Source organism: Cetorhinus maximus, chromosome 10 (genome assembly GCF_964194155.1).
Source record: "Cetorhinus maximus chromosome 10, sCetMax3.hap1.1, whole genome shotgun sequence".
Lineage (NCBI taxonomy): Eukaryota > Metazoa > Chordata > Chondrichthyes > Lamniformes > Cetorhinidae > Cetorhinus > Cetorhinus maximus.
Window position 1 is genome coordinate 54,541,040 of NC_135888.1, and position 22,058 is coordinate 54,563,097.

Here is a 22,058-nt window from a genome sequence, read left to right on the forward strand (position 1 = left end):
GCTGCCTTTGTGAGATCAAATAGTTGAAAATCCAGTTTGTTTTCTGTCATAAGGTCACCATTTCGGTACTGGTTCGTGTCAAAACAGCAATTTCTGATGCAAAAGACTCATCACACAGGAGTGGAGGGGAGGGGCTACCAGCAGTGGTATCTTGGGTAAACCCCTGAAAATATTTTATTTTTTGGTTGTTATGGGGAATGCAGAGCAGTACAGGGCTTCAGGAATCCTGGGTCAATGGCTAGCAAGAAGAAAGAACTTGCATTTATATAACACCTTGCACAATCTCAGGACATCCCAACAGCCGCTGAGGTACTTCAAAGAAATTCAATAGACAGTTTGCACATTGCAAACTCCTGACTTGAGCCTTTTTGTTGGTGCAGTCAAGAGATGAACTCTTGTAGCCCGAGTGTTGATATGGCTGGCCTGGTTGAACTTTGGTTTGCTCCAAGATGTTGATGGTGGGGGAATCTACAATCGTGGTGCCAGTGAAGATTGGGATAGCATGTTGAGCCTTGTCTTGTAATGGTAATTAATTAGCATTTATGGGACATAAGTGTTACCTGATACTTATCAGTCCAAGGGCAGAATTTTCCACGCTCATCAGCGTCGGGCATCATGGCGGGCATGAGGGGATAATATGGCAGGAAGACCAAAAATCGGTTTCACACTGTCGTGAAACCAGTTTGCAATCATCTGCTCTGCCCGTCAATGGCAGTCTGCGTTTCATGCCGCCACACATCCGGAACTTCATTTTAATACATTTGCATATCATTATAAGCCCAGCTCGCCGGAATCATCCCTCTACATCAAATTTAGTGCCCACGTCAGCAGGAAAACATGCTGGTGCAGAACACGTCTTGACAAGTGTGACATACAGAAGTCAGGACTTACCATCAGGGCCTTGCTCCCATCACAGACATCCGAGGAGCAGAAGATGCTGGAGCCTGACAGCAACAGGACCCTGGATAAATGCGCGCCATTGAGAGTCTACTTCGGGACATTAGTGTCTTGGCCATGGTCTACAATGGATGATCGTCGAGGGAGTGGAGAGGAAGATGTAGATTGGATTGGGAGAGGAAAGTGTACTGCGGGGTGGGAAAGGAAGGTCTAGGGAGAGGACTGGTGTGTCAGGGGGGTGAGTTTGGGAGGAGGGGAACAATGATGTTGGGGGGGTGAGGTTGGGAGGGGTGGAGGGAGTAAGGGGTCTAACAGGTGAGATTATGGCAACTGGAGAGGTAGGTGTAAGGGGGGAGGAAGATGTAAGGGAAGGAGTCCGGGGGTGGGGAAGGAGTTCGGAGGGGAGAAAGGACTTCAGGTGGAGGAAGAAGTTGTGAAGGGGGAAGGAGCCAGAGTCGGGAAGGAGTCCACGTGGAGGAAGGAGTCAGGGTGGAAGAAGGAGTCAGGGTGGAGGAAGGAGTAAGTCGGGGAAGAAGGAGTAAGGGGAGGATGTCCAGGTTAACATGCAAGGGAGGGGTCTGTGGAGTCGATGACTGCCACCTGGGACTGAAATGAGGATGGGAGTGGTAGGAGGAAATGGTGAGAATGAGAAAGGGCAGAGTGAGGTTGGAGGGTGAGAGTGCGACGGTAGCGGTAGAAGAGGTGGCGAGGGTGGTTGGTGGAGACTTGGAGGCAGACACAGACCCTGGGGGTGGAAAGTAGGTCGGAGAGGTCAATGTGGATGGGGGTGGGATTCCCGGGAAGGTAGGGAAAGTGCACTTTCACCTGGACATCCCCAAAAGAAAAGGATTGTGCCTGGTAGATGACAGTGGGGAGGTGGGAGGTGATGCCGGGGGCTGAACAGTGATGGGGGAAAGGAAATGGGTGACTGGGGTAGGGGAAAGGCCGGGGGAGCTGAAGACAAATTTTCCAGCACCATGCTTCTAAAACAAAAAAATGAAAGCAGATTCATGTTGGGCGGGAACAGGTGCTGCATGGGAGTGAGGTCAGTGGGTGGGTGGAGATGCAGGTCAGCTCAGATGGACAACTGAAAGAGAACGTCAGCAGGCAGCATTGAAAATGCTTGGGACCATAAGCTGAGTGTGATGGATGAAGGCTCCATGTGCGTGGAAGAGCCCTTGCACGAGGGCTCCGAAAGGCCCTGCCACACACACATTTCTCCCTCCAGAATCACTCGTGACCCGGCTGCATGCAGCTGAATTGCTAGGTGGGGGGTGGTGGGGATGCAGTGGGAGAACTCTCAAAGCCTGTCAATGAAGCTGAAAGACACCATTACACATTATTCAGTGAAAGTGAATATATTTTCAGATTATAAAGTGACAAAATGTGTTCACCTGGGCAACCAACTTTAATTAAAATTTCTTAACTTTTCTAGGCCTAACACTTCCAGGTGCTGCCTCGACTTCCACAGCAGGGTTGGAGACAGCTTGTGCAATGGTTGGCCCTGTTGACTCTGATGACTTCGGGATATGTCCTCTGGGGAGCAGAGAGTTTGAGGGCCTCGGCTTGCTTTGGCTGTCTCCTGTGGGCCAGCTGCTTCCCCTGAGGCAATAGAAGGCGAGGTTGAGGGGGTCACAGGTAAAGGGGACTCAGAGGGAGAGGACAGCCCCTGAGATTCCTCAGTGGATGACCCAGGGGAGTCTAGCTGCTGGTCCTCCTCTCTTTGGGTGCACGAGTGCCCCAGCCTGACTCCTTGAGGGGAAGGAACATCTGGAGGGGCATTGAGGTGCCCCATTCCCCATTCACATTGCCACTGCAGGAAGTCACCCATGGCTGCCACGATGGAGTGCGGGTCTGCGTGCATCTCCACGTTCTTCTAGACCACGGTCTCCATGGTGTCCGCCATCCTTCCCATGGAGACATCCATATGCATACATGCAGGCACCTCTTCATCAAAGAACAGGCGGACGCAGTCCTCCAACTCACATGCCAATTTGTTGAGGGCTTCCAACAGCTCCGCGTGATGTTCCCCCACCTTCTGCTGACTCTCCACAATGGGTTGGAAGTGCGAATCCAGAGGCTCATCATCTGACTTGGACCTCACAGATGCCTCTTCCCCAGCAGCCCTCCAAGCATCAGGGAGCTTGGCTGAACCTGCCTCCTCCTGCTGCGGACTTGTGTCCATGCAGTGACCAGCAGATTATGAACTTGAGCCTGCTCTAGATCTAGGTCCCACCAAGGTGTGTGTCTCTGCGCTGGTGGAAGGTGTGGGTAAGCACTGTGATCAGGCTGCTTATTTCCAGCTCTTCAATGGAGGTGGTGTCCTCTTGGCTGGAGGTGAGGACATGGGTGGAGCTGAGGGACTAGCTGACTGAGAGTGCCGGTCACTTGGCAAAGCCCCCTATGAACCAAAGTAGAGATAATTAGGGCATGGCAGCAGAGTCACTAGCAGGGGAGAGAGCACTCTCAGTTGCGTTGAGAGAGGGATAATGTGGTTCAGGATCCTCACATGGGTGTTCACCGCCGACCTCACTGTCGACGCAGGCACGGTCCACACCCTCACCAGTCAGCACGATGGCCGCTCCTCAAAGTGAGTGAGGGGCCTAATGTGGGCCACTCTACCCCCGGTCTGGGACCTCTCCCTGCTGTTGTTATCCAACTTCTCCTGCATGAAAACAGATGGAGTGAGTGTGAGGAAGTCAGAAGAAGAAGAGTAATACGGACTTGAAACGTTATCTCTGTTTCTCTCTCCATAGATGCTCTCTCCACCAGACCTGCTGAGTTTTTCTAGTTTTTTATGTTTTTATTTTAAATTCATCATACTTTTTAAAATTAGGATATACTAGGGCAACGTTCCACATTATTGAGTAGACGACATTGTTATAGCTGTACGGAATAGCTTGAGTGCAGGGCCAGCCGGGGGGAGTGGATGCTATTGGTTCTGATGCATATGTCTTTAGTGTTACAGCCGAGATGTGTCAGGGTGTATAACCTTCACCATGTCCAGTACACTTAATCACTTCTTAATGTCACAACTTTGTGGCAGAAGACTGGTCAGTGAAGTGCTTGGACCAGTTACCTGATTGTGGTTTATTTCAAGGGCTGGACCTCATTACCATGCTGCCAGGGAACTCTTTGCACTGACTGGGGTCTCGCTGCAGTGTTCAGGCAAAATTAGGTGGGTGAGGGTTGGAGGTACCTGACGCAGGAACAGCCTACATTATTCCTTTTGGTCCACTTCTTATAGACCTACAATTCACTCACCTTTTTGGGCCACTTCACTTCACTGCCTGGTGAAGCAGGGCAGAGTGTGTAGTTGCTGGGGTATATGAGAGGAGACTAACTTAGAATATTCACATGACACTTTTACTGAGGTCTCTTGTTTCTTGAACTTACTTTCTGTGCTCTGCCTCCAGGGAATGGGGATTTATTTTGACATCTCTGTCTTCCATTCTTGGCTGGATATTATACAGCTTGTTTTTATTCTTTGTTTATTCTGAACCTTCTTTATTCTGAACGTTGCTAGCAAGGCCAGCATTTATTGCCCATCTCTAATTACCCTTGAGAAGGGGTGGTGAGCTACCTTCTTGAACTGCTGCAGTCCATGTAGTGGTCCAGTGCAGTCCATTAAAGCTACAGAGCTTTTCCTGATCTTTTGTATGTGACCACTTAGCTCTGGGCGCAGCATGCCACTTCTGGTATTTAGCTTGTAGCTCTGTGTTGTAGCTTAATTATGCTGGTTCTTCATTCTGAGGCATGCCTGGTACTGTTCCTGACCCGCCCTTCAACACTTCTCATTGAAGAAGTGTTGGTCCCCTGACTTGATGGAGCTGGAGGAGTGAAGAATGAGTCAGGTCGTGGAAACCCTGGTTGTTTGGGAACTGTATCTTTTGTATGATGATAGGAGCCACAAACATTCATTTTATAGGTCTAACTGCAAAATTACATTTTGTGTTAAAATGCAGACCACCATGTGTCTCACTCTATAACTCTGTTGATTGAACTTGTCTGCATAAAAGTACTGATAAAAGACAATTATTAAATCCACTTAATGAAATTGTGACATTGCTTTGACTAGGGTTTATTAGGTGTACTGTACACACTTTCTCATGAAACACCTTGTCAGCAGTGGCTGGGGGTATTCGCTGATTGAGAAGATCAAAAAAACAAAATGAGTCGTTCAGGCCTGTAAAAGATACGTGAAAAGGAAACAGATTAAGTAATGGTTCACGTAGATTGCCTGAATGTATCTGATAACTGTGATATTGCCTTAAATCATAACATGCTTTAATTCTATCTTGAACCTGGACCTGAATAGCAAACTCTAAGGTTTTCTTGCGCAGGAGTGCAGAATATTGCTTGCCATGCCCTTTGCCTGCACTGACTCAGCTGCTGTTGGAATAAATATTTTGAAATCAGCTGCAGGTGTAAATGAATGATGGCGCAGGGAAACTTAAGTGAGCAAATTGGTCTCACCACATTAAAGGAGATCATTGTGAGCATAGCAGATCACGGAAATACCTGTCAGTCATCTGAGCTGCTTCATTGACCCTTATTATATAAACTGGAAAATGGCATAGAGCAGAGAATGGAGGCAGGATGTGGGTCCCTGATATCACTGCAACAGCTGCCTCTTAAGAGAACTTTGTTTTTCATTTAAAGTGTATTGCAACAGAGCTTTCTACTGAAGACAATAAGGGACTAACATCTTCTGTAATGCCTAAGAGGTGTGAAATGCAAACACTAAAATGCTTGACTGTTCTGATGATTTGGCAAAAACATCATTGGAGATAATGCAGTAACTTAAAGATATGAAGCATTCCTCAATTAGAGGGTTCATGGAAAGTCTGACGGACATTGACAATCGCCTTTGGGTCTGCCCTCTTGACACATGCATGTTCACCAATATGGATCTATGCAGGCCTGTCCCGCCCAGTCAGAAGTATCTGTCCTAGTGGCAGTGTCCCAGGTACAAATATGCACTAATGCATACACAACTCTTTTGTACACATGGGGTGGAATTTAATGCCCCCTTCACGGTGAATTCAGAGGTGGGTGGGGCCTTGTGACCGAGTGAGAAGGTGTGAGGTGGAGATCCTGCTGTCGTCCCACCTCCCTCCAACCACTTGCGGGTGCCCTTTCTGTCCTGAGGCAAATTGAGGCCCTGAAGTGATGGTCTTTTGAATCCAACCCCTCAGTCCCCTCACCCCCCTCATGTCAGGCTGAAGCAAGATCCACCCTGACTCTGGACTTAGCTGGGATCCTTGAGGTGTTGGGACTGTCTATGATCCCAGGATTGGCCACCGCTCCTGGTGGCAGTGCTGGACCTACAGAGCTGCCGGCCATCTGATTAGCCAGCAGCTCTTGCAAAGACCCGAGGCAGAAGTCTTGCCTTAAATTACTAAACGCTGCTTCTAGTGTTAAATTGTTGTGGGGCAGCTGCAATGATCAAGGGTAGTCTGGCTTTTTAGCCTTGGTGGGGGAGGTGGGGCCCATAAAATCCAGCCCATGGTGAAATAATAGACTCAACACTGAACATGTTTAACCAATACAATGCAGTAATCAATGAAGCCAACAGAATGTTGAATTACTAGGTCAAAACTGTGGAATACAAGTCACAGGAAGTTGTGGTCAAACTGTGCAGTGACCTGATAGAACCAAAACTTGAGCACTGTGGACACGAGAGAGAGACAATACTGGATACAGTACAAGAAGAGCCGCTAAGATGATCTCCACTGTTAGAGTTCTGAGGAAAGACTGAAGAAACTTTTGCTTTTCAGCATGGAAAGGAAGGATGAGAAAGCTGAATTTAAATTGGCATTTAAGATGGCACGTGGTATGGAACAGGTATATCCGTAATATTACTTTGAATTGCAAAAATAGGACAAGGTTTCTCAGGTGTAAAGTAGTAAAAGGCAAATTTAAAACTGAACTCATAAAATTCAGCTTCACACAAAAGGTGATTGAAACGTGGAACATTCTGGAGCATCATTTAAGAAATGATTGGATATTGCAATGGAGGGACTGTAGGGTATTTTAGAATGATGGATTAAGATGGGCTCAACTGTCTTTCTCAGCTGAAGTAAGTATCTACTAATCTTGTGAGGTTCGGTGAAATAGGTGATTTAGGTGTCTTGGAGCCTCAGCCAAGTAAACCACTTTAATCACTCTAAGATATGTGGTTTCACAAAACTATTTTTTCTATTTTTTTCTGTTTTGTTATGGTATTTTAAAATATTTATTATATTGAGGTTCAGACGCCCCAAAAAAAACTAGCCGCAGAACCCATATTCTGATTGCTGCTGTTATGGCACAGCCGATGGTAAATGTTGAGTTGTTCAAATGCCAAAAGGGAAACATGAAACATGTGCAACAACTTGTTTTGCAATTTGTATAAATTTCGAGATTTGTGCCTTGAGTTCAGAAGTAATAAGACCACCAAGTCTTATAGGTTTTTACAAAACTAGATTAAACATTTATTATAGAAGAAATGACTTTAAATACATACATAGATCTACAAATTGCTACTATGATAGCTTCTAAACCCCCTACCTAATCTGACTCCCAGGTACACTTGCGTTAAGGCAACACTAAGACACATATTTTTAAAAAGACCCAGGCAAAGTAAACGATATCCTGAACAGTCGAATTCAAAGTGAGTTCTCTTAACTTCAGTCCTTGAAGATAGCTGTTTGAGGCATAGATTCTGATGGCTTTTCACACTTGTAAGATCTTAAAATGCCTACCCTTACACACAGCCTTCACTCCTTTATACATATTTTCCCCTTTGAATACAAATTCCCATTGTTTCATTGTGTTTTTGGATTTTATCTTCCTGGTAATAAAAACTTCTCACAGCGCAAAGTTTTACCAGTAATCTTTGGGAAAAATAAACACACTGTTTGTAAACTTCACCTGGCTAGGTGACACATTTCACCCTTCCTTTGAAAACAATCTAAACTGGTTTATTTAAAAATGCAAATGTCCTTTTTACCTTACATTCTAAACTCCCCCATTTTTACCATGTTTTTTAAAAATTCATTCACAGGATATGGACTTCGCTGGCTGGGCCAGCATTTATTGCCCATCCCTAGTTGCCTTTGAGAAGGTCGTGGCAAGCTTCCTTCTTGAACCTCTGCAGTCCATATGGTATAGATACACCCACACTGCTGTTAGGGAAGGAGTTCCAGGATTTTGATCCAGCAACAGTTTACACCAAAGCCTTTAGATCAGCTGCCTTTAATCCATTTAAGTCTCTCACACACACACACATAGATGTATCCCACTATTGCTCTATTTTACAATAAATTCCAATAATATTATGGAAATTATTATATCTTCCTGACACTGCACTATACTGGCAGTGCATTCCAGATCATAACTCACAGTTTAAAAATGTTTCTTCCCTTTGGATCTTGTGCTAAACACCTTTGATATGTGCCCTCTGGTTATTCTGCCAATGGAAATATTTTCTCCTTATTTACTCTTATCAAAACCCTTCATAATTGTGAACACATGTATCAAATATCCCCTTAACCTCTCCATCTCTCCAGATAACTAAAGTCCTTCGTCCCTTGTCTCATTCTAGTAAATGTCCTCTGTCCCCTCTCCAATGTCTTGACTTAAATCCTGACCTGTGATGCAGAGAATTGAATGCAGTTCTCCAGTTGAGACCAGTTTCATTGGTGTTCCTACCGCTCCTCACAATCCAGTGACCCCTTTCCAAACCATGTTAGTGTGAGAAAAGGGCTGTACTAAGCCTTGATGCCCCCCCCTCCCCCCCAACCCCAACACCAACACTTATGACGAGATCAGGGTAGTTGCATGGGTGAGATGCCAGAGGAAGTATACCCCAACAAGGATGGATACCTTCAGCAGAGAAGGGAAGAAACTGTGGAGAGGGAGCACTGATCTGAACTGGAAAACCAGGCTTCTGTCAGACTTAAGGACACATGAATTAAGAGCAGGAGTAGGCCATTCAGCCCCTTGAGTCTTCTCTGTCATTTGATTATTCATGGCTGATCTGATTGTGGTCTTAACTCTACTTTCTTGTCTGTCCCTCATAACCCTTGACTCCCTTGTGATAAAAATCTGTCCACCTCAGATTCAATGATCCAGCCTCCACAGACGAATGACCCTTTGAGAGAAGAAATTCTTCCTTATCTCTACCTTAAATAGGACACCCCTCTGTCCCTTAGTCCTAGACTCCCCTCACAAGGGGAAACATCCTCTCAGCATATACCCTGTTAAACCCCTAAGGGATTTTGTGTTTCAATAAGATCACCTCTCACTCTTCTAAACTCCAATGGGCAGGATTTTCCCGTCAGTGAGCGGGGCCCCGCTTGTTGATGTGTAAAATGATGTGTGGTGACGTCGGGCGGAACTCCCAACGTCACCGCGCCCCATTTAAATTTTCCAGTAGGCGGGGGCTCAGCAAAATCAGTCATTGACAGAGTAATTAAACTAATTAGTGGACCTGCCCGTCCAACCTTAAGGTTGGCAGGCAGGCCAGGAGCCCCGGCGGGAATTAGAAAAAGCATGAAACCTCATCCACGGGCGGAATGAGGTTTCATGTAGGCTTTAAAAAATTTTAATAAAGTTTTTGTAATAATTATGGACATGTCCCAATTCCTGTGACAGTGTCACATCAGGGGACATGTTAGGGAAATCTTATTTTTCTGTTTTTAGCTTTTTCACATTTAAAGCTGATCTCCCTGAGGCAGCACTTAGCCTCAGGGAGATGAGTGCACTCTTTCGTGTGCATGCGTGAAAGAGCGCACTTTCAATTTTGGGAATCCCCCCCCCTGCCCGCACAGGGAGCGCACAGCGCTTCTGTGTGGACGTCACGCTGGGCGGGCCTTAATTGCCCACGTAAAATGGCTCCGCGCCACCAATTGGGGGCGCCGATTGGAAGCGCGCCTGTGCGCGCCCGCCCCTCAACTTCACCCCCAATGGGGGGAAAATCCTGCCCAATGAGTATATTCTATGTGCCTTCATTGGATGTGGGCATCGCTGGCTAGGCCAGCATTTATTGACAACCCCTAATTTCCCTTGAGAAGGTGGTGGTGAGCTTCTGTCTTGAACTGCTGCAGTCCATGTGGTGTAGCTACACCCACAGTGCTGTTAGGGAGGGAGTTCCAGGATTTTGACCTAGCGATGGTGAAGGAAGGAATGGTGAGTGGCTTGGAGGGGAACCTCCAGGTGATGGTGTTCCCATGTGTCTGCTGCCCTTGTCCTTCTAGATGGTAGTGGTCGTGGGTTTGGAAGGTGCTGCCTAAGGAGGCTTGGTGAGTTCCTGCAGTGCATCTTGTAGATGGTACACACTGCTGCAATTGTACATCAGGGGTGGAGGGAGTGAATGTGGATGGGTTGCCAATCAAGCGGGCTGCTTTGACCTGGATGGTGTCAAGCTTCTTGAGTGTTGTTGGAGCTGCATTCATCCGGGCAAGTGGAGAATATTCCATCACACTCCTGACTTGTGCCTTGTAGATGGTGGACAGGCTTTGGGGAGTCAGGAGGTGAGTTACTTGCTGCAGGATTCCTAGCCTCTGACCTGCTCTTCCAGCCACAGTATTCATATGACTAGTCCAGTTCAGTTTCTGGTCAATGGTGACTCCCAAGATGTTGACAGTGGGGGATTCAACAATTCAACATTTAACAAATGTTACTTGCCACTTGTCAGCCTAAGCCTGGATATTGTCCAGGTCTTGCTGTATTTGGACATGGATTGCTTAAGTATCTGAGGAGTTGCGAATGATGCTGAACATTGTACAATTATCAGCAAACATCCCTACTTCTGCCCTTACGGTGGAAAGAAGGCCATTGTTGAAGCAACTGAAGATTTTTGTGCCTAGGACACTACCCTGAGGAACTCCTGCAGTGATGCCCTAGAACTGAGATGATTGACTTCCAACAACCGCAACCATCTTCCTTTGTGCTAGATATCACTCCAACCAACTGAGAATTTTCCACGATTCCCATTGGCTCCACTTTTGCTAGGGCCCTTTGATGCCACACTCCGTCAAATGCTGCTTTGATATCAAGGGCAGTTACTCTCACCTCACCTCTGGAGTTCAGCTCTTTTGTCCATGTTTGAACCAAGGTTGTAATGAGGTCAGGAGCTGAGTGGCCCTGGTGGAACCCAAACTGGGTGACAGTGAGCAAGTTACTGCTGAACAGGTGCTGCTTGACAGCACTGTTGATGATCCCTTCCATTACTTTACTGATGATGGAGAGTAGTCTGATGGGGTGGTGATTGGCCAGGTTAGATTGTTCTGCTTTTTGTGCACAGTAATACCTGGGCAATTTTCCACATTGCCAGGAAGATGCCAGTGCTGTAGCTGTAGTAGAACAACTTGGCTAGGGGTGAGGCAAGTTCTGGAGCACAAATCTTCAGTACTAATGCCGGAATATTGCCAGGGCCCATAACCTTTGTAGTATCCAGTGCCTTCAGCTGTTTCGTGGAGTGAATCGAATTAGTTGAAGACTGGCAGCTGTGATGCTGGGCCCCTCCGGTGGAGGCCGAGATGGATCATCCTCTTGGCACTTCTGGCTGAAGATTGTAGCAAATGCTTCAGCCTTATCTTTTGCACTGATATGCTGGGCTCCTCCATCATTGAGGATGGGGTTATTTGCGTATCCTCCCGCTCCAGTGAGTTGTTTAATTGTTCACCACCATTCATGACTGGATGTTGCAGGATTGCAGAGCCTAAATCTAACCCATTGGTTATGAAATCACTTAGCTCTGTCTATCACTTGCTGCTATTGCTCTTTGGCATGCAAGTAATCATGTGTTGTAACTTCACCAGGTTGACACCTCACTTTTAGGTATGCCTGGTGCTGCTCCTGGCATGCCCTCCTGCAATCTTCAATGGGCATTTAATCTTATCGTACAGCAGCTAGTGTGTAAAAAGAGGCAGCATCAAATCGGGAGAATTTATAAGCAATGATTGCCACTCCTTGAAAGAGCTGGCCTCCGTCTCCCAAATTTTTGCCCACTCACTTAATCTATCTCAATCCCTTTGTAGACTCCTTGCCTTCTTCACAACTTACTTTCCTACCTGTCTTTGTGACATCATCAAATGTAGCTACTGTATATTTGGTCCCTTCATCCCTATCATTGATGTAAATTGTAAGAAGTTGAGGCCCCAGCACTGATCTCTGTGGCACTCCACTGGTAACTGCTTGCCAACCCAAAATTGATCCATTTATCCCTATTCTCTGCTTCCTGTTAACTAACAAATCCTTTATCGATGCTAATATGTTACCCCCACGCCATGAGCTCTTATTTTATGTAGTAACCTCTGATGTGGCACCTTGTCGAATGCCTTTTGAAAATCCAAGTACACACATCTACAGATTATTTTTTTATCCACCTTATTTGTTACTTCCTCAAAGAACTCTAATAAATTAGTCAAATGTGATTTCCCTTGCACAACATCATGCTGACTCTGGCTGATCATATTCTGATTTTCTAAATGTTCTGCCTTTACCTCCTTAATAATGGATTCTTCCATTTGACAGATGTTAGGCTTAACTGGCCTCTAGTTCCCTGCGTCCTGTTTCCCTCCTTTCTTGAATAGAGGCAGTACATTAGCAATTTTCCGTTCTGCTGGGACCTTTCTAGAATCTATGGAATTTTGGAAGTTCACAACCAATGCATCTACTATTTCTCCAGCCACTTATTTTAAGACTCCAGGATGAAAACCATCAGGTCCAGGGGATTTGTCAGCCTTTAATTCTAATAGTTTGATTAGTACCTTTTATCTAGTGATTGTAATTGTTTTAAGTTGTTCCCTCCCTTTTACTTTTTGATTTTCAAGTATTCTTGATATGTTTTTGTTTTTTCCACAGTGAAGATAGGCACAAAATACCTGTTCAACGCTTCTGCCATTCCCTTGTTTCCCATTATTAATTTCCCATTCTCACCCTCTAAGGGACCAACTTTAGTTTCGCGTTTCCTTTTTAAATACATGTAGAAACTCTTACTGTGTGTTTTTATATTTCTAGCTAGCTTTCTCTCATTGTCTAATTTCTCCCTCCTTATTTTCTAAAACCTGTCCAACTTACCACTAACCCTTGCGCTATTGTATACTTTTCCTTTCATTTTGATACTATCCTTAACTTCCTTAGTTAGTCATGGATGGTGCATCCTTCTCATAGAGCCTTTCTTTCTCAATGGAATATATCTTTGCTGAGAGTTATGGAATTACTCCTTAAATGTCTGCCACTGTTTCTCTACTTATCTACCTTTTAATCTATTTTCTCAGTTCACTTTAGCCAATTCTGTCTTTACACCTTTGTAATTACCTTTATTTAAGTTTAAGACACCAATCTTAGACTCACACTTCTTACTCAAGCTCAGTGTGAAATTATATCATGTCATGATCTCAAGTTCTGCCCAATAAGTACTTAAACTTCATTGTTTAATGTTCAAATTGCTCCATTAACATGAAAATGTAACCAACACTTTGGTCTCTGGCAGTGTAGTTCGAGCCTGCTAATCCTTCCAATTGAGATAACAGTATCCCTAGAATAGCAGTACACAGAACTGTCTCAAAACAGTATTTATGAAAATGCTCCTAAAATATCTATTGTATGAAATGTAATGAATGGAATAAAGTTTTCCCTTAGTTTTACCGAAAGTGGCTTTTCTTTTGAGAAACCATACATTTTAAAGTGATAAAAACAGTTCAGTTGGCTTAAACTCCAAGACCCCTAAATGCCTATTTCACAGAACCTCACAAGATTGCTAGGAGGCTGTTTGTTCAGTCCATCTTAATCCATCATCCAAAAATACCCCACTGTCGCTGCACCTAATCCTTCCTTAACTGATTCCTGCATGTTCCATGTTTCACTCACCTTTTGTGTGAAGATGTCTGCACATGTTCATTCGACTGTATATCAATCTTTTGATTGTGTCATTTATATATTGTAGGTCACAAAGGTTGAATTTTGAAGTATCATCACCAAATGGAATTCTACTATTCAGAGAAGCCAGCAAAATGATTTCTACTTATGGTATGAAATTCAGAGCTCCTGTGCTCAGGGTGATATGTGTTGGTGGACATATGAATGTCCACACGTGTGAGTATGTGTGCGTGAGTGTCTGCCTGTGCTTGTGTGTAGGCATGTGTTCTGGGTGTTTTGTACAGCCATGTACGCGTCTCTGGTTGTGTGTGCATCCACAGATCTCATTCAGATACCTCACTCATAAACACCCAAAGAATTTAGTTATTCGAATAAATTGCTGACTCTGGAAGTTTCCAGGGAATATAATGAAAGCTAGGAATATAAACCTAAATATAAATGTGATCAAGATGTAACTAGATTAGATTTTCAAATGACAGATGAGACAATGGGTATAAGGGATTGATCTATGGAAAAGTAATGGGTTTGTTAAACTTGGTGGCCTTTTCCTGATGTGAAAGTTCTAACTGTATCCCATTAAAAGATGCAATAGCAGATCCAACTTGGATTTGCTGGCAGGCCAAGGAATGGGAGTCGAGCATCAGTGGGAGGGGATAGTTGAAAGAAAGCAGCGAGCGATGAATGTGATGGGACCTGTGTGTGTTGTGGGAGTACAGGAAGAGACATGACAGGGAGCAAACAGCAGGCAAGGACCAAAGCCTATTAGAGACAAGAAATCCAGATAAGCGGTGGAGGCCTTCTGGGCAGCAGCTGGGGCTAGTGCAGTGAGGTCTACAATATTCTGACAAGCGTTATCTGTCTTAATTATGGATTACATTATTTTGTATGTTGCTAGGCTGTACTCAGGAACTCCCAGGGTGCCTGAAAGGCAGGTGAATTTTTGCACATTGTATCATGTTATATGTTTTCCACACCAACCCAGTCAGAAAGCTTGCACATGAGACTTCAGATGGACAGAGACTAAATGTATATGAATATATATAATGAAGGAATTAATAAAATAATTTTGAACAGAAACAGCAAATTTGTACTAGGATATGTTGCACAGTACTTTTTTCCAATGGTGGACTGTAATAATTGAAATAACCTTTTCACATTACATTGTGAATCCTTCTAACAAACAGCACAGTTGTTTCATTAAGAAGAGAGGCTTGGGTGTACTCATACAAGGAACACAAAAAAAAACACGCAGGTGCAGCAAGTGATTAGGAAGGGAAATGGCATGATAGCCTTTATTGCAAGGGGATTGGAGTACAGGATAAAATAAGTCTTGCTACAATTGTACAGGGATTGGTGCCACCACATCTGAAATACTGGCCTGAATTTTTCCCGCATCGGGCGGTCTCGGCGGGAGCAGGTGGGGGTGGTCGGGAAGCCGACCACTGCCCGCGACCTGCTCCGCACCATGGTTTCACGCGGGCGGGCCAATTAAGGCCCACACTGCGTGGATCGCGAGCAGTAGCACTGACCTGTGCGGGCAGGGGGAGGAGGGAGAGCGGGCCTGGAGCACAGTTCATGCATGCATGGAGCTGACCCAGGGAGATTGAAGCGCTTTTTGAAAAAATTAATAAATACAATAAAAATTCAATGAAACATGTCCCCTCATGTGACAATATCACATGAGATGGGACATGTTTTTAATTTCAAAAGAAAGTTTTTACATAATTTGTAAGAGCTTTAGGAAACCTCATCCCGCTCATGGATGAGGTTTCCCAAAAAAGATAAAAGCCACTTGGCCTTTTCGCCTGCCCACCAACCATTAGGTTGGACGGGCAGTGTAAACTTCAACTTAATTACCTTCTTAATGGCCTTAATAGGCCTTTTAATTATCAGCAGGCGCGCAGCCGACTCTGGTGCATGCCCTCCGAACAAAATATCGCGATGGTGTGCGGTGACGTCAGGACGCATGCCCGACGTCATTGCACGTCATTTAACGTTCCGGCATGCCGGGCGCACGCTCGCACGCCGAAGGTAAAATTCTGGCCACTGTGTGCAATTTTAGTTTCCATATTTAAGGGAGGATATATTTGCATTGAAGGTGGTACAACAAAGGTTCACTAGATTGATCCCTGGGTTAAAGGATTGGCCTATGAGAGGCTGAGTCAATTGGGTCTATTATTCTCTGGAGTTTAGAGGAATGAGAGGCGATTTCATTAAAATATCCAAGATTCTGAAGGGGCTTGATAGGGTAGAAGCTGAGAGATTGTTCCTGCTGGTCAGGGATTCTAAAATACAAGGGGAACAGTCTCAGGATAAAAGGCCAATCATTTAGGACTGAAATCAAGAAATTACTTCACTCAAATGTTGTGAACCTTTGGAATTCTCTAGCCCAGATGATTGTGGATGCCCCATCGTTTAATAGGTTTAAGGCTGGTTTACACAGATTTTTGGTCTTTCAGGGAATCAAGGGATATGGAGAGCATGCAGAATGTGAATTTGAAACCCAAGGTCAGCCATAATGGTATCGTATGGTCTACTCCTGCTCCTGTTTCTTATGTTCTTGCAAGAAGTCAGCCCTTGGTTCTCAGGCTCAATTCCAAATCTGTGCTAAACCAATGCAGCGATTAGGAGAACTAGAGTTTGTCTCAGTGCCCTTCGACAATTCCTGATAGTTATCCAGTGAACCTTGTAGGAAAGTGAGGAGAACAAAATCAAGCTGTGCCTCTCTCTGCCCCACACACACTGTCAGATAATCTGCTGATGTTAACTTCCAGTCAAGCCACACATGGAGAACGGGCATCAGGACAAGACACTGGGCAATGGTTGACTTCATTGGACCTTATGACAGTCAGTTAATTAAGAAATTATCATTGGGGAGAACTATGCGATATGCTAGATAAGACACTGACTTTTCACTTTTGGGACCTGGGTTCAAATCTAAAAGAGGAAAATAGGTAAAGGATTAGGTCACAATATAAGATACCCACTAACCGATCAAATAAAGAATTTTGGAGGAATTCTTTTACGCTGAGTGTAATGAAAACATGGATTTCGCTGACACATGTTTGAAGAAGAAAGCATTAACACGTTTAAGGGGAGGCTTAAGGCGTGCCCTGAGGGAGAAAGGAGTAGATGGACACAAGCGAAGGATGGGAGGGTTCTTGTACATAAACACTGTCAGACCACTTGAGCTTAATGGTCTGTTTATGTGCTGCAAACTATATGGGAACACAAGAACAAAAGTAGATCATTTAGCCCCTAAATCTGTTCCATCATTCAATTAGATTTTTTCAGATCTACCCAATTAAATCTTTTCATCATTTTAAATCTTCAATTAGATCAACCCAAAACTTCTAAACTCAGGGTTTGTTAAACAAGCCAAGTCTGCTTTCATAATTTAACCCTGTAATCCCACACAATATGTGATGAATCTGTACTGTATGCCCTCCAAGGCCAGTATATCCTTCCAGAGGTATAGGGCTCCATCTGAGATCTGACAAGTCCCATTTCTTAGATCACAGAGCAGAGAAATTAAACAACTACTTTAGTTCAGTCTTCATGGAGGAAGACACAAATAACTTTCTAGAAAAGCTAGGGAAACAAGGGTCTAATGAGAAGGAGGAATTGAAGGAAATTAGTATTACTAAAAAAATAGTTCTGGAGAAATTAGTGGGATTGAAAGCTGATAAATCCCCAGGGCCTGATAATCTACATTCCAGGGTACTAAAAGAGGTGGCCATAGAAATGTGTTGGTTGCCATCTTGAAAATTCTGTAGATTCTATAACAGCCCCGCTAGATTGGAGGGTGGCAAATGTAACCCCACTATTTAAACAAGGAAGGAGGGAGAAAACACGGAATTACAGACTGGTTAGCAAAACATCAGTAGTAGGGAAATGCTAGTCTATTATAAAGGATGTGATAACAGGACACTTAGAAAATATCAACGGGATCCGACAAAGTCAATATGGATTTATGAAGGGGAAATCATGTTTGACAAACCTAGTGGAGTTTTTTGAGGATGTAACTGGCAGAATAGTTAAGGGAGAACCAGTGGATGTGATGTATTTGGATTTTCAGAAAGCTTTTGATGAAGTCCTACATAAGAGGTCAGTGTGCAAAATGAAGCACATGGGATTGAGGGTAATATATTGGCATAGATTGAGAATTGGTTAGCAGATGGGAAACAGAAAGTAAGAATAAATGGGTCTTTTTCAGAGTGACAGGCGATGTCTAGTGGGTACCGCAGGTACCAGCAATTCACAATATATATAAAATGATTTGGAAGAGGAAACCAAATGTAATATTTCCAAGTTTACTGACGACACAAAGCTTGGTGGGAATGTGAGCAGTGAGGAGGATGTTAAGAGGCTTCAAGACGATTTAGATAAGTACAGTGAGTGGACAAATACATGACAGATGCCGTATAACATGGATAAGTGTGAAGTTATCCACTTCAGTAGGAGAAACAGAATGGCAGAGTATTATTTAAATGGTGATAGATTGGGAAATGTTGATGTACAAAGGGACCTTGGTGCCCTTGTACATCAATCACTGAAAGCAAGCATGCATGTGCAGCAAACAGTTAAGAACGCAAATGGTATGTTGGCCTTCGTTGCGAGAGGACTTGAATACAGGAGCAAGGATGTCTTACTGCAGCTACACAGGGCCTTGGTGAGAGAACCCCTGGAGTATTGTGTGCAGTTTTGGTCTCCTTACCGAAGAAAGGATATACTTGCCATAGAGGGAGTACAACGAAGGTTCACCAGACTGATTCCTGGGATGGCAGGATTGTCGTCTGAGGAGAGATTGGATGGACTAGGCCTGTATTCACTGGAGTTTAGAAGAGTGAGAGGAGATCTCATTGAAATTTCTAAAATTCTGACAGTGCTGGACAGACTGGATGCAGGGTTGATATTTCCTTTTGCTGGGGTGGGTGGGGGGGCTAGAACAATGGGCCACTGTTTCAGGATATGGGGTAGGCCATTTAGGAATGAGGTGAGGAGAAACTTCTTCACTCAGAGGCTAGTGAACTTGTGGAATTCTCTACCACAGAGGGCTGTGGAGGCCAAGTCACTGAATATATTTAAGAAGTAAATAGATAGATTTCTAGACTCTAAAGGCATCAAGGGGTATGGGGAGAGCGCGGGAGTGTGGCATTGAGATAGAGGATCAGCCATGATCATATTGAATGGTAGAGCAGGCTCAGAGGGCCAAATGACCTACTCCTGTTCCTATGTTCAATGTTTCTATGTTTTTATGGACGATGAGAAGTCGCTCATTCCAGAGCCTGAGGGAGGAAAGCAGTGAAGATATCTCGGTAAGAAAATTGACATTCTACTTGGCTGAGAGGTGAGAGGATGGTATAAGGTTATTGCAGAAAATAAAAGCTCCTGGTGTAGGGGGTAACATTGGCATGGATAGAAGATTGGCAAGCTAACAGGAAGCAGAGAGTTGGCATATATGGGTCTTTTTCTGGTTGGTAGTCTATGACAAGTGGTGTGCCACAGGGATCAGTTCTGGGGCCTTAACTTTTTACAATTTATATAAGTGACTTGGATGAAGGGACCGAAGGTATGATTGTTAAATTTGTTGATGGCACAAAGATAGGTAGGAATGTAAATTGTGAAGAGGACGTAAGGAGGCTACAAAGTGACATATATAGGTTAAATGAGTGGGCAAAGATCTGGCAAATGGAGTATAATGTGGACAAATGTGAAATCATTCATTTTGGCAGGAAGAATAAAAAAGAAGCTTATTAACTAAATGGTGAGAAATTGCAGAGCTCTGAGATTCAGAGAGACCTGGGTGCCCTAGTGCATGAATAACAAAAGGCTAGTATGCAGGTACAGCAAGTAATTAGGAAAGCTAATAGAATGTTATAATTTATTGTGAGGGGAATTGATTACTAAAGTAGGGAGGTTATGCTTCAGTTGTACAGGGCATTGGTGAGACCACATCTGGAGTACTGTGTACAGTACTAGTCTCCTCATTTAAAGAAAGATGTAAATGCGTTAGAAGCAGTTCAGAGAAGGTTTACTAGACTAATACCAGGAATGGGCAGGTTGCCTTATAAGGAAAGGCTGGACAGGTTAGGCTTGTATCCTCTGGAATTTAGAAGAGTAAGAGGCGACTTAATTGAAACCTTTAAGATCTTGAGGGGTCTTGACAGAGTGGATGTGGAGAGGATGTTTCCTCCTGTGGCAGAATCTAGAATTAGGGGTCACTGTTTAAAAATAAAGGGTTGCTCATTTATGACAGAGAGGAGGAGAAATGTTTTTGCTCAGAGGGTTGTGAATCTTTGCAACCCTGTCCTTTAACAGGCAGTGGAAGTAGCCTGAATATTTTTAAGGCAGAGCTGGATAGATTCTTGATTAACAAAGGTTATCAGGGGTAGGCAGGAATGTGGAGTTGAGGTTACATTCAGATCAGCCGTGATCTTATTGAATAGCAAAGCAGGCTCGAGGGGCCAAGTGGCCTACTCCTGCTCCAAATTTGTATGTTCCTATGTTTGTAAAGTGAGGTGCTGAAAGAAGGAGAAAGTGCCAGAGAAGTAGGGGGACAAACCAAAGTGAGATTTGGTTGTCAGAGCCCCTCCAATACTTTGACAGTCTGGGTAAGGATATTAATTAATTCAAAGCAGAAAATATTCAGTTTGGGCAGTATCTGGAGAGAGAGAAAGAGAGTTAACATTTCAGGTCTCTTCAGAGCTGGATGGTGAATGACCTAGCCAGGTGGGGAGTCCTCAGTTAGGGGAATGTGTCATCCCCCCTCAGCCAGGTTTCCGTCAAGGCCATGAAGTTGAAGCACTCGTCCACAATAAGCTCATGGATTGCATGGGCTTTGACTTGTGCCTTGAAACTTGATTTGAAAATTCACATCTTCATTTTAAAATCCCTCCATGGTCCCACCCCTCCCTATCTCTGTAATCTCCTCCAACCCCACAACCCTCCGAGATATCTGCGCACTTCTAATCCTGGCCTCTTGGGCATTCCTAATTACAGGTACAGTGTCTCAAAACCAGCAACACCAGGACCGAGTCCATGCCCAGAGTTTGGATCTTGCTTGTTTTCGGGTAGGGCATTTCGGACTGGGTCGGGTTGGGCGCTTCAGGCTAGGTCAAGGGTTGCTCGGACCACTTAGAACGTGGGAAAAGACAGGCCCAAAGAGTGTTTAAGTAGCTGGCGCACCACTGCGCCAATGCATCACCTAGCTGAACAAGCCGGTAAGTTATTTTACTCATATAATAATAATTAAAATTCATGCATGGCAGCTTAAAAATGTGTCTGGTTTTTGGACATCATCAGTTTTCGCATAGCCAGATTTTAGACACCGCACCTGTATAATTTCTCCACCATTGGTGGCAGCGACTTCAGCTCCCTAGGCGCCAAGCTCTGGAATTCCTTCACTGAAACTCTACCTCTCCACCTTGCTTTTCTGCTTTAAGGCACTTCTTAAAACCTATCTCTTTGACCACGTTTTTGGGCACCTGTTCTAATTTCTCCTTATGTGGCTCGGTGTCATACTTTGTGACATAATGCTCTTTTGAAGCACCTTGGTACATTTCATTTCGTTAAAGATGCTATAGAAATATAAGTTGATGTTGTAGGTGGTGGAGAAGATTATGGGAGTCAGGAGGTGACCTATTTGCTTCAAAATACCCAGTTTCTGACCTCTAGTGAATTGAATTATGAAACCAAGAATCTAAAACAGCACACAGTGACTCTGGCTTTTGAGATGCTGGCAGTTGTAAGAGATTTTGCTGTTTAATAAGGGTAAAGAACTGTAACTTGAATGATGTTGCATGGTTCAGGATCAACACCATTAGTGGTGCAATGAGGGTTTTGTCAATATCTCAGACTTTTTAAACCTATGGTGAGGTATGTATTAAAAATAAAACTTTTGATGTTGCACTTTTTTCCTCATACACACTCTTCTTTAAACCCTTTGATGTGAGTTGTTGAATGATGAGGCTTTCAGCAGTGGTTGTTTGGTGTGAATATTGAAACTAACTGCACCAGAACAAAGGAGCTTACTCATCTAGAAAACTCTCTGCAATCACACTGTAAATTTTTCAACAGACCGTCCAAACCAGTGCTGTGGAATTAGCTCCTAACCTATAATGAATTGATGATCTGTTTGAGAGTAAATATCAGATTGGGTTCAGCTGTGATGCATTACACAAAAACGACTTGCATTTATACAGCATCTTCATTTTACTGAAGAAAGGACATCAAGCTGAAAGAGCAGAGACTGGATTTTAAACCCCAGTGGGAGTTCTGTGGGCAGGGAC

The 22,058-nt window shown here is 44.2% G+C and overlaps 1 protein-coding gene across 1 annotated transcript in view; it reads left to right on the plus strand.

Moving 5' to 3' along the window:
• The window catches only part of LOC144685323 (ran-binding protein 17-like), a 947,082-nt gene that overhangs the window by 692,560 nt on the left and 232,464 nt on the right, over nt 1–22,058 (plus strand). Inside the window, exon 22 of the mRNA XM_078549733.1 lies at nt 13,835–13,917. Coding sequence (XP_078405859.1) covers nt 13,835–13,917 — 83 coding nt within the window. The remainder of the gene's footprint in view (nt 1–13,834; nt 13,918–22,058) is intronic.